Below are 13,245 nucleotides of genomic sequence, written 5' to 3'. Positions count from 1 at the left end.
TATATATATATATGTTTAAACAAATGATTTCTGCTATTTTTGTTATTTCTTTCTTTTGGCTTTATTTGCTTTTTTGTTTGTTTGTTTGAGGTAGGAATGTAGATAATTGATTTGAGACTTCCTAATAAATACTTAGTACTGTAAATTTTACTCTCAGCACTGCCAGCATCTCACATGTTTGATATATTTTTATTTTCATTAATTTTTGTTTTTTAATTTTTCTTTTATTTGTCTTCTTGTTTGACCCATGAATTATTTACAAATTTAATTTCCAAGTGCTTAAGGATTTTTAAGTGTTCATTGATTTTTACTTAGTCTCCATTTTGGTTAGAGAACATGCCCTGTGCAATACCAGTTCTTTTAAAGTTCTTACCGTTTACTTTATGGCCTGCCTTGGTGATTGTTTCAGGGGTGCTTTCATAAAAGGTGTTTCTGCTGTGGTTGGGAGAGTGTTCTGTAGATGTCAATTAGATACTATTGATTGACTGTTTTGTTCAAATCTCTTCTTGCTGATTTTTTTCTTTAGTTTTAACCTTTTTGAAAGGAGATGTAGAGAGCCTTTTGTGCCTGGTTTCTTTTTCTTGGCTTGATGCATTGGAAATTCATTTGCTTTATGTACATGACTAGTGAGATTCCTTTTACTGCTCAGTAGTATTCTTTTATATAGATGTAACAGTTTATTCAGCCATCCATCAGCTAAGGACATTTGTGTTGTTTCCATTTTTTAAGCAATTTATTAAGAAAACTTTGATAGCCCTAGACAGGTAGCTTAGTTAGGTGGAACACCGTCCCATACACCAAAAGGTTGCTGGTTTGATCGCAGCTCTGGAGTATAATTTGGAGGCAGGTAGTGTGATATCTCAGGCTTCATTCTTTCTCAGGATTACTTCAGCTATTTGGGTCTTTTGTGGTTCCATACAAATCTGGTGACTTTTTGTTCTGTTTCTTTTAAAAATGACATTGGGATTTTGAGAGGATTGCATTAAATCCATATATTGTTTTGGATAATATGGCCATTTTAACTGTGTTGATTCTTCTAATTCATGAACATGAAATATCTTTCCATCTCATTGTGTCTTTTTCTACCTCTTTTACTAATGCTTTGTAGTTTTTAATATATGGTTCATTCACATCCTTTATTAAGTTTATTGCTAGGTATTTTATTCTTTTGGTTGCGATTGCTAAATGAATTTTTTTTCTTTTTCCCCCTGAAATTTCATTGTTAATATATAGGAAAGTCATGGATTTTTATATATTTATTTTATATCCTGCAACTTTACTGAATTTGTTTATTATTTCTAAAATTTTTTTGTGGAGTCTTTAGAGTTTTCTATATACAGAATCATATCATCTGCAAAAGGTAATACTTATTTTTTCTTTTCCAATTTAGATGCCTTTTCTTTCTTTCTCTTGCCTGATTGTTATGGCTTGTACTCCAGAACTATGTTGAATAAGAGTGGTGAGGCCCAGCCAGTGTGGCTCAGTGGTTGAACATTGACCTATGAACCGGGAGGTCATGGTTCAATTCCCAGTCAGGGCACATAGCCAGGTTATGGGCTCAATCCCAGTGGGGGAGGAGGAGGAGTGCAGGAGGCAGTCAATGGATGATTCTTTCTCATCATTGATACTTCTATTTCTCCCTTTTCCTTCCTGTCTGAAATAAATAAAAATGTATATTAAAAAAAAAAAGATTAGTGAGAGTGGGCAATCCTTGTCTTTTATCTGATTTTAGAGGGAAAACTTTCAGGTTTTCACCATTGTGTATGATGTTAGCTGAGGGTTTGTCATATATGGTCTTTACTATATTGAGGTAATTTCCTTCTATACACATTTATTTTAATCATAAGTAGATGTTGAATCTTATCAAATGCTTTTTTTTCATCTATTGATAAGGTCATATAATCTTATTCTCTGTTTTGTTATTGTGGTGTATTATGTTCAGGGATGCTTTCATAAAAGGTGTATTCTGCTGTGGTTCGGTAAAGTATTCTGTAGATGTCAATTAGATACTATGGATTTGTGTATGTTGAACCTTCTTTGTGCCCCTGTAATGAACCCCACTTGATTGTGATGTATTATTTTGTAATGAATTGTTGTATTTGACTTGCTAGTACTATGTTTAGGAAATTGGCATCCGTGTTCACCAGAGAAAATGGTGTGTAGTTTTCTTGTGTGTGTGATCCTTGCCAGGTTTCCATATCAGGGTTATGTTGGCCTCATACAAGGCGTTAGGAAATATTGCCTCTTCCAATTTTTGGAAAATTTTGAGAAGGAAAGGTTTCACATCTTCTCTGAAAGTTTGGTAGAATTCACTGGTGAAGCCATCTAGTCCTAGACTTATATTTTTCGGAGGTTTTTGATGGTTGCTTTAATTTCTTCACTGTTGATCAGGTCTATTTAGATTCTCCGGTTCTTCATGATTCAATCTCAGAAGGTTATATATTTCTAGGAACTTGTCCATTTCTTCTAGGTTATTGAATTTGGTGGCATGTACATAATTTTATTATTTCCTTTCTTCTGACTTTGGGTTGCTTTTGTTCTTTTCTGGTTCATTAATGCGCAATGTTCGGTTGTTTACTTGGGCTTTCTCTTGTTTCTTGAGATGGGCCTGTAATGATATAAACTTCCCTCTTATTACTGCTTTCACCGCATCCCAGAAGTTTGAGTGTGTCATATTGTCATTCTCATTTGTCTCTCTATATCTTTATATCTCACCTTTTATTTCTTATTTGACCCAGTCATTTTTTAGTAGTATGTTGTTTAATCTCCACGTATTTGTGGCTTTCTTTACTTACTTTTTTCAGTGGATTTCTAATTCAAAGCATTGTGGTCAGAGAATATGCTTGGTATCATTTCAATCTTCTTGAGTTTCTTGATGCTAGTTTTGGTATCCAACCTAGGGTCTATCCTTGAGAGTGTTCCATGTGCATTGGAGAAGAATGTATAATTTGAAATTTTGGGTTGAAGGGCTCTGTAGATGTCAGTTATGTCCATTTGTTCCAATGTGGCATTTAAGGCCAATATTTCTTAGTTGATACTCTGAGTACTCTGTCTAGTACTGTCAATGGAGTTGTAAGGTCCCCAACTATGATTGTGCTCTTATCTGTTCCTCTCTTTATTCCTGTTAGTCGTTGCTTTATATATTTTGGTGCTCGCTGATGATGTGTATATATATTGAGAAGTATCATGTTTTCTTGATCTAGTGTCCCCTTATTCATTATAAAATGTCCATCCTTATCTTTTGTTAGTTTGAAATCTGCTTATCTGTGGATGTTAATTGCTTGGAGAATTTATTTGCACCTTTTCACTTTTTGTCTATCTTTGTCTTTGCAGCTTATATGCATCTGACGAAGACAGAAAATGGTTAGGTTTTGTTTTTTGAGCCAATCTGCTATGCTGTGCCTCTTTATTAGTGAACTCAACCCACTTACATTTCAAGTAATTATTGATGTATGAGGATTTCCTATAGCCATTTTATATTTTGTTTTCTGGTACCTCTGTGCCTCTGTTGATTCTTTTTGTGTGTGTTTCTGTCTCTTTTTATTTGGTAGTATCCTATACTTCTTTCCTCTGTTTCTTCTTTTTCTAAGCTGTGTGTTTGTGTGTGTGTGTGTGTGTGTGTGTGTGTGTGTGTCTACCATTAGGTTTATGAAAAATAAAGTTTCATATATACAGTAGTCCTTTATCTTTTGAGTGCATGTAATCTCCATCCTTTGCAAATTCAGACCTTTATCCCCTCCCCTTTGGTGTTTTTATTGTCACGGATTATCCCTGTTTATGCTGTTTGTTGGTGATATTACTCATAATCATAATTTTGTGACCTTTTGTTCTTGGTTTCAGGTAGACTATCCCCCGTGAGTATTTTCTGCATTGAAGTTCTTCTGGTGATAAGTTCTCTCAGCTTCTGTATGTCTAGAAAAGTCTTTATTTCTCACATTTAAATGATAACTTTGCTGGATATATTGTTCTTAGCAGGTAATATCTCTTTCAGTAGTTTGATCATTTGGTTCCACTCTCCTCTGGTTTGTAGGGTTTCTGCTGAGAAGTCTAATGATATTCTGATGGTTTTCCTTTTATAGGTTACGTTCTTCTTTTCCTTGGCTACATTGATAATTCTTTCTTTTAATTTTTGACAGTTTTAATACAGTGTGCCTTGAAGAAGGCCTCCTTGGGTTGAGGTACTTAGATATTCTATTTGCTTCTTGGATTCTAGGCTCTAGTTCCCTCATTAAGTTTGGGAAGTTCTTATCAACTATTTGTTTGAATAAGCTCTTCTTCCCTTCCTCTCTTCTTCTGGTATGCCTGTTTTCATATTGCTCTCTCTGCTGGAGTCACATAGTTCTCGTAGAGTCCTTTCATTTTTCTTTTCTTTTCTTTTTTTTTTTCATGCTTTAGTCTCTCTTTCCTCTGCTACATTTCTAGATTTCTGTCTTCAATATCACTAATTCTTTCCTCCATCTGGTCCACTGTATTTCCAGTGATTGCTAGTTCATTCTTGGTCTCTTTTATTGAGTTCTTTATCTTCAGAATTTCTGTTTGGTTCTTTTTTCAATCTCTTTGGTAAAGTACTCATTTTGTTTGTTGATTTGTTTTCTGAGCTCATTAAATTGCCTGTATTTTTTCACATCTCATTGAGTATTTTCAGAAGTGTAGTCTTCAATTCTTTGTCATTTATATCACTTATTTTTATGTCTTTAAGTTTGCTTACTGGAGATTTTTCAGTTTCTTTCTGAGTTGCCTTGCTCCCTTGGTTTACTCATGGCATTTGATGGATTCCTTCTCTGTCTCGACATCAATGTATAAGTGGCACTTCTCTAACAGATTACTATGAAGAAGTCTTTCTATTCTTTTCCAGTAGGTGGCACTGAATAGCACAAGTTTTCTTAGCTCTATGATATCCCAGTGCTGTCCTCCGCAGCCAGAGAGAGGCTCCCATCTGGGTAGCCATAATGTGTAGGGGTGGGGTGGACTTGGGGAACTGGCCAGCTTCTTCGTTGTTTTGCCCTCCTGGTAATGATGACCTTAGACCAGGGGTGGGCAAACTTTTTGACTCGAGAGCCACAATGGGTTCTTAAACTGGACCGGAGGGCCGGAACAAAAGCAGGGATGGACTGTTTGTGTGAGCTAATATAAATTCAAAGTAAACATCATTACATAAAAGGGTACGGTCTTTTTTTTCAATAGTTTCATTCATTTCAAACGGGCCGGCTGCCTTAGACCTTTACAGGGTTCCCCCTGCACCCAGCCCCGGGATAAAGTGATTCTGTCGTACCTGTTCTTGGGTTTGCAGATAATGTGCTTTGCTGCCCGACACCAAGGGCAAAGGGAGATGAGCTCTGGGAGGCTACAGAGGGTCAGGGCTCTGTGGCTTTGTTTCTCTGTTGGGAATGCTGGTCACCAGGCAACCACAGCCGTACCCCATGCTGTGTCCTTGCCTAGCTCCCTGGGCTCAGCTGCAGCTCCTACTGCTCATTGCTGCAGGAGTGTCCTTGGAATCTCTCTGCTCCTCCCTGCTGTGTGGAGTGCCAGCCACAACTGGATTTCTTCTCTCTTCTCACCGCCCCAGTTTGTTCAACTCACCCACCTTTAGATGTTTCAATGTGTGGATTTCTCAGGTGACTGTGCATTGAGCAGGGAATCCTTTGTTTAGTTATAGCTGTTGAAATTGTCAAAAATTCAAGGGGAGAGACCAAGGGAATCTTGCATGCTGCCATTCCCCGACATCACCTCACAGTAGCTATTTTAAGAAGAAAGGAATTTAATACAGAAAATAAGATGCTTACAACATCTTTGGAAGGTCTGTCTCCCTAGAACTGGTCTGTCTCTAGAATGCTACCACAGAACGAGCTGACCAAGGGCACTGCTACCTCTGCAGGAGCCCTATAAGGAGAGACTCAAGAAGTGATGTCCTGGTGCTGAGTCACACCACCTTAGCTGGGATCTGGAGATCAGCAAGCTATGGCCAGGAACACACTGCTTGAACTACAGTCTGGTAATTAGGAAGCCTCTACCCAAATTGTGCCTGCTAGATTCATTATTTCTCACCCCAGGGGAATTGAATGTGCTTGATAGAAGCTAAAGCTCACCTGCAAAGGGGTGTGGGAAATGTAGTTTTCAGTACCAATCTTTGCAGTTCAGGAAGGTATTTCGGGAAGAGGTTGGAACAGAAAAATGAGAAAGCTCATCCAATTTATGCATCCACTAATTCAGATTTTTCTTTCCTTTTAAAAGATTATGGCAAGAAGGTTATTCCCTCTGTTGACCCAAGAAAGAATATACCTCCAAATAGGAGTTTTTGTGGTAATTAGACTCAAATTCATACCTGAGTCTAGCAGCCATTATTTACGGAGGTCTCATGCACTCTGCATTTCAGGGTAAGCCACAGACCGGGCGACCAAACCTCCTGCACTGGGCTCCTGCTGTCTCAGTTGACCCTTACAAGAGAGATCCTAGGATTGAAATTTGGCCAATAGGACTGAGACTTTCCTTGTCTAATTGGAGCTGTGCAGCTATATATTTGCTCCTCACTGACCAATCAGAGCATTCCATTCTGACCGATCAGGACAGTGCTATTTGGACTGATATAGATGTGGAGTCCCTACTTGCATACAAATGGACCAATCAGGGACTGGGTGCAGACTCTCTTCTCTACATAAGTCAGCTTCACCTTTGTCTCAATGGAGGACACATTCAGTTTCCATCATGACTGCCTTCCCCTGACTGGAGCTGTAACACCTGAGCCCCTTTGCCTGAGCTACTTCATACCTGAGTGGTCTCAGCCAAGCTGTTTTTAAGTGAGCTGCTTCAGCCACACTGTTCCACATCTTAGCTGAGCTGTTTTCCCTGAGTAAATTCTCCCCCTTTGCCACACCACATACGGGGACTCCTGTTGGCATTGAATTGATGATGACAGCCTTTGGTTGGATCTCTTCTTCTGTTAGTTGCTGCTGGTGATTTCTTTACCCTTTTTAAAAGTACTACTTTGGGCTCAAGTCTTGTAATTTGCTTCATCATAACCCTACCTTTTCTAAGAAGTTCTACCTAAATATACTTTAATTATATATTTTCTAAGTCGTGTGTGTGTTTTAATAATGTAAATTCCAGAACAGTAGGAATGTAATGTTCGTATTTTTTTATTTGTTATGAAACTAATTTACAAAGTGTTACTCACCTGTTATCTATATCATAAAAGGCCTGTAGTCATGATGCCGTAATGGCGTCACGACCAAATGAGCAGCGGCTCTCGCAGTGGGTGCGGCGGGGTGCCAGCAGTGTCCACAGAGCGTGCGAGGTGTCATGGGAGGGCAGACGTGGCCATGATGGCAGGCTAGGCCTAGGGTACCCTACACACGCACGATTTAATCGTGTGCTCAGCCTCTGGTTTTAGATAATTCTTAAGACTATCTTGTAGGAAGGGCAGATTCATTATCCCAATTTTACTAATGAGAAATCTGAAATCCAAAAGGATTGAGCAAGTTTCCAAGTCACACAGCTAATCGTAAGAGAGTCACGTGGCTAATCGTAAGAGTCATGTGGCCAATGGTAAGAGAGTCATGTGATTAATGGTAAGAGAGTCACACGGCTAATCGTAAGAGAGTCTCCGACTCCAAGGCCAGTGCCACTTGGCCTTACCCTGACTCTGCTGTGGTGGAAATGCTTGCCTCCATCTCTGACCAGACATCTCACTGCGTTGTCTATGTTCCTGCCAACCTTAATTTAGCACCGATTTAACTAAGTTAAAACCAAAAGTAGGGGGGGGAGAGGTGGGGAATAATCTTATGTGACTATTGTATTCTGATCATGAAGTAACCTTATTATAGTCTTGGTTACAGTAAAGCTAATATCGGATCTTTTCAGCATTGTCCTCTAGTTTTTAGGAAACTGCTCAGCTTCCTCAATAAAATCAGATCCTCCAAGGCTGTTAGTGGAAACAAGATTTCCCATGTGGGAACTTGATCTTGGGGGCACTAGACTCACCTCTGTAATTCACTTTCCTCTTGGTATTTTTTGCTCTTTATTACTGCCTTGATCAAGGAACTTGTATCCCCCATTTACCACTTTTTTACAAGAATTTATTCTTGACTTTTCCACAAATTCCTTGTATGGTAGCCACTGAGACTAGGCTGGATCATTCAGACAGGCTAACACACCCCTGGGTGTTTGTAATATAGGACTTCGGGTTCAGGAACTGCCAGCCTACTTCCCCCTTCCCAGCTGTTACCAAGGAGCAGTGCTTAGACCCGCCTTCTTTATGAAGCACCAGGAAAGCAACTTCTACAAACTGGACTCCTCTCCGTGGTTCCCGTCGTGTTCTCTCTTTAGGCTCCGTTCTCACTGAGCCTTTCTTAGTAAGAAGGGACAGCAGGCACGGGGACCATCTTCAGGAGAGACTGTCCACAAGAACACGGTTTCACTGTGAGCTCAAAGGGCAACCATTTCTGATCTCAGTTCCCGCAGTGGTCATCAGAGACTTAGACAGAACCTGGGACTAGGCCAGTGATGGCAAACCTTTTGAGCTCGGCGTGTCAGCATTTTGAAAAACCCTAACTGAACTCTGGTGCCGTGTCACATATAGAAACTTTTTGATATTTGCAACCATAGTAAAACAAAGACTTATATTTTTGATATTTATTTTATATATTTAAATGCCATTTAACAAAGAAAAATCAACCAAAAAAATAAATGAGTTCGCGTGTCACCTCTGACACGCGTGTCACAGGTCCGCCATCACTGGGCGAGGATGTTAGAAAGATGCCGTGGGCAGCTGTGTGATTTACCAGGAGTTGGGAAATCGCCTGTACTCCATTGCGAGTGGCTTCAGCTCACACTGCCTATTTATCCTTCCAGGTATCACGAACTGATCACAAAGTATGGGAAGTTGGAGCCTTTGGCAGAAGTGGATCTAAGACCCCAGAGCAGTGCAAAAGTAGAAGTCCACTTTAACGATCAGGTGGAAGAAATGAGCATTCGGCTGGACCAGACAGTCGCAGAACTAAAGAAACAATTAAAAAGCCTCGTGCAGCTGCCCCCGAGCAGCATGCTGCTCTATCACTTCGACCACGAGGCGCCCTTCGGCCCCGAGGAGATGAAGTACAGCTCCCGGGCCTTGCACTCCTTCGGCATTAGGGATGGAGATAAGATCTATGTGGAATCCAAAACCAAGTGACCTCCCAGATTGGACTGCACACCCCAGGACTTCACAGGGCAGTTTCCTGGGTTTTCTTTAGGAGGGAGAAGATTGGTTTGGTTTGGTTTTGCTTTGCTTTGTTTGGAGGGTAGAGGTGTATGCCCTCCCTCCCCCCCCCCCCCCCCAGAATGGGTCGGGGGCTGTTTGAGGTATTTTTTTACTTCTTAAGCTCTGCCAGCAGAATTGGCCACATCTCCAGCCTGTGTGCCCTCCCTCCCCAAAGGATGACTGAGAAATCCCGTCTTACTGTGTGCACCGGGCCACCTGCTGCTGGGTTATCATTCCGTCAGACCCGTGAGGACAAGGGCGGCATGGGAGTGCCTCCCTCCAAGGGTGTCTGGAGAAATCAGGAAATGAGGGTCCTCGCAGGAAGGGCCAGCCCTCCCCCCGCCCCTTCTCCTCCCTCCCTTTCGCTCTCTGTGTTCTTTTGGTTCCATTTCTCATTGTGACTTATGTCAGCACGTTTACTAATGGTTTTATTCTGTCCATAATTAACTTCTCAACTTGGGTGATTTTTTTTTTCATTTCAACCTTTTAAAATAATTTAAAATGTTTTAAGCATTTTCCAACCTGATTCTAACTCAGACACTCACTTAGGAGCTAGGACTCTATTAGGAGCTTGAAGAAGAATAGACGGAGATTTCAGCTCCAGGACACAGCCCGACAGAGCAGGCTGGTCTGTTTTAATGTTCATCACACATTGGGTCAGCCTTGGCTCTCATAACATGGAATAGTCAGATCCCAGAGGTTTTTATTTTTGCTGATTGACTCTTTCTTTGTCATGACTTTAAGCTTCTGAAAATAGAGGCCTGACTTTTGAAGACACCCTAGAGACATGCACAGCTGAGGGCGAGCTCATGAGTGCAGTGGGGCGCCCGGGGGTGCATGGGGCGGGCGCTGTGAGGCTCCCCGGGGTTGTCATGTGAAGGCCCTGCCCCTGCACTTGGCAGGGAAAGGTGGGAACTAGCATTGGAGGAGCGCTGGTTCCGGTTCTCGCCTGGGACCTGGAGGAGCCATAATGGAGGGTTCTCCTGGTCTCACAGTTTCACTTAGTTGCCCCCGCAGCACCCCTCTGACTGATGAGTCACGTACAAGTGTTCAAACTTCAGAATTGCCTCCACGTCAGAGCTTTGCAGAAGCATATTAAAGCACTGTCTTTGAGATCTAGCTCCTTCCCTGCTCTGCAGTGTTGATTTGTTCTATTCCTTTGTCAGTCAGTGCAGGCTCTTGCTTATAATGTGTTTTTCTTGGTCCACCGTGTATACAGAGAGAGACTTCGCACAGGCGGGCAGGAGGCATGCACAGGCAGGATTTTCAGAGAATGTAATCATTAGGATGGTTTTTGGCCTTTTAACATGCTTCCACCACTCCTGTGAATGTCTTAGGAAATTCCTTAGGCGGCTTGTAAATTCTTTATGTAAATGGTGTTGTGTTTATTACTATTACTTTTTAAATTTTCCTATGCCATAATAGCAGAAATTTATTCTCTTATGCACTTCAGGTTCAGTGTTTGTAAAGCCTTTGACTCAGGCCTCCCGAGTCCAATCTATATTCACCGAAACAGTAAATAAAGGTGGAAACCAAAGGGATTGCGATGATGATGAGACCTCGTCTCCTCTCCGGACTCGGTCCTTCCCAGTCAGAACATGGGCTGTGGGGGCCATGCTGCGCAGACAAGAGTCATTATTTTGCAACCACGATTTCCCGGCATTATTTTTGGAAGTGGGCAAAAGTGTGGCCCTAGTGTCATGAAGGTGAAAACTGTGGAGGCTTTGTGTATGTGTGCATGAGTGCAGGCGAGTTTGAGAGAGAAACTATAGCTGAGCCTTTTGCTTTTGTCAGCCAAGGAGATAGATGCACCCTTATTTTTTGAGGTTGTGTGGCCCCTGACTGTCCCCCACAGAAGGCAGAGGGAACACGTGGGTTATGCTTTAATCATAAGTGGGATGGTCACAATTGGTAAGCTATTTTATATATGACAGAGTTCTATGAAATGCTTTTGTACTGTAGAGGCCTGCCACCGACTGCAGGTGTATGTCCATCACACTCGCATGTCAAGGGACTGCTCCTTTACCTGTGGGTGTGTGTGTTGTAGGGCATTGTAATGGATAGTTTTAAAACTTGCTGAATAATTTTTGATTGAGACAAAATCTAATACAATGACCGGTCTTTTAGAGTTACAGAAGTGAGAAAAGCGATTGAGCATGTGTACTTGTAGACTTGTTTGGGTGGCTGAGTAAAGATGCTTCTTTTGAAATAAAATTGGTGCTGCATAGACACTTGTAACCAAAATTATTTTTATAACAGGCCAAGGAGGGAAGACACCATGGACCTTTGAGTCTACAAGTTATGCATAGTTGATTGCTGCTTTTTCTGTATTTTAAAACTGACATCTCCAGGTTCAGCGAGAGCATATTACTGAGAGCATATCTGTGATCAATGCCATCATAGCCAGTATTACAGCTTGGTTGCTACCGCACAGTGTATAAAACCTGTCTTTTCTAAAATAGACATTCTTTCAGTTATGGAAAAGGAAAGGAGTAATCAAAGAAATCTAAACCAAAACCAAGGGACCCTTTTGATATGTGAGCATGTAGCTGCTGAAACCACATAGAAATCAATTTTTTGATTTGAAATATCCCAGAATGTTTTAAAGAAAAAAAGTTCCGAGTTCTATGTCTTTTTTATTAGAAGTTTCTATTGTTTCTGCAACCTATTGCCACCATTGCCATAAATACATAAAGCAGCAGGTATTCTATAACCTCTTGTTTCTTTTAAACCTTTTGATGAAAATCAACCCAAAACAGGAGCTATGTGTAACAGGGCCTAATGTTACTATGCCGTGTTTAAAATGTTGTTTACATAACAAAATGGAAGTTCAGTTCTAGCCCAGCGTTTCGGCCCAGGGCGGCACGTGTTGTCGGGGGCGTCACATGAGCAGAGATGCCTCGCAGGAGCTGTACCACCGACGGGGCCCGGGCCGCGCTGCCCATGTGTGTCTGGTTTTCCGTGTCGTGTTGGACGGAACCGACACGAACGGCTCCCGAGAGCACCCAGACCCGGTCAGGGCCCTGAGCACTGTCCTCGGGCGCACGGTCGGCGGAGGGGGCTCGGCTCCTGCCGCTTGTCTCCTGCAGTTGATGGAAAGATGTTTTATTTCAGAATATAATTTAAACATGTTCTTTGCACTTTTTATTAATATATAGAGAATTAATCTTTAAAAAAATTAAAAATCCAAGTCCACGTTCGCTTCGTGTTCTGCTTTTTTTCTGGATTGTGTGGTCACGATGCGTGTCTGTGTGGGCCCCGCGCTGTGCCTGCGCCCTGGGGCCACCTCCCATCTTCACGCGCTGACCCGGGATGTTGCTGAAGTTAAACCACACGACACGCGGGCGGACAGAGTCAGGAGAGTCTCGTTTTGATGTAGAAATTGTGATGATTTTTCCCTTTGAAAAATAATTTTCTGTAAGAATTAGAATCTGGGGCACTTGAACGCTACCTGCTTATCAACAATTTCCTGGTAAACTGCTGTCAATTAACCCAGTGCCAGAACGGAGGCCCAAGAGCTGCACTGTGTCTGCTGCGCGCCCAGAGGAGCTGCCGGCTACCCCCTGGCCCACCACGCCCGCCACCCCCCCAGGATGTTATGAGAAAGGTCACCTTTTCTTCCAGGAGCTTCTCTGGAAAAGACTGTGTGGTTGAGCTGAGACTTGGCGCTTTGGCAGTCAACGCTGGCCACATAACCTTTAAAACATGCACACGGCTGTGTACGTGAGCTATGCATACACGCATATGAGTTCATGGTTGATTTGTAGATTTTTTATGCTATGTAAGACCTTACTGAATAAAGATTACTTTATTTCTCTCAAAAAACTATATAGGTCATTAAATATTAACATCAGTCAGTTCGTCTGCTTTTAAGTTTTTCAGGTAACTGAGAAATAGGAACTGAGTTAATCCAGGGAAGGAATAACATACCATATTTTATCTCCCTAAAATAGAATGTATTTGTGATTCCTTCAAAAATGTGAGTGTCAGCATTAGAAATGTTTAGTTTT

General features: G+C 41.6%; 1 protein-coding gene across 1 annotated transcript in view; it reads left to right on the top strand.

Annotated features, from left to right (window-relative positions):
* Positions 1 to 12,430, top strand: part of TBCEL (tubulin folding cofactor E-like) — a 55,771-nt gene extending 43,341 nt beyond the window's left edge. Inside the window, exon 8 of the mRNA XM_006763683.2 lies at positions 8,848 to 12,430. Coding sequence (XP_006763746.1) covers positions 8,848 to 9,166 — 319 coding nt within the window. The 3' untranslated portion in view covers positions 9,167 to 12,430. The remainder of the gene's footprint in view (positions 1 to 8,847) is intronic.
* Positions 12,431 to 13,245: the final 815 nt, after the last annotated feature.

The sequence above is a fragment of the Myotis davidii genome, unplaced genomic scaffold (genome assembly GCF_000327345.1).
Source record: "Myotis davidii unplaced genomic scaffold, ASM32734v1 scaffold799, whole genome shotgun sequence".
Classification (NCBI taxonomy): Eukaryota; Metazoa; Chordata; class Mammalia; order Chiroptera; family Vespertilionidae; genus Myotis; species Myotis davidii.
This window is presented reverse-complemented; position numbering and strand designations above follow the sequence as displayed.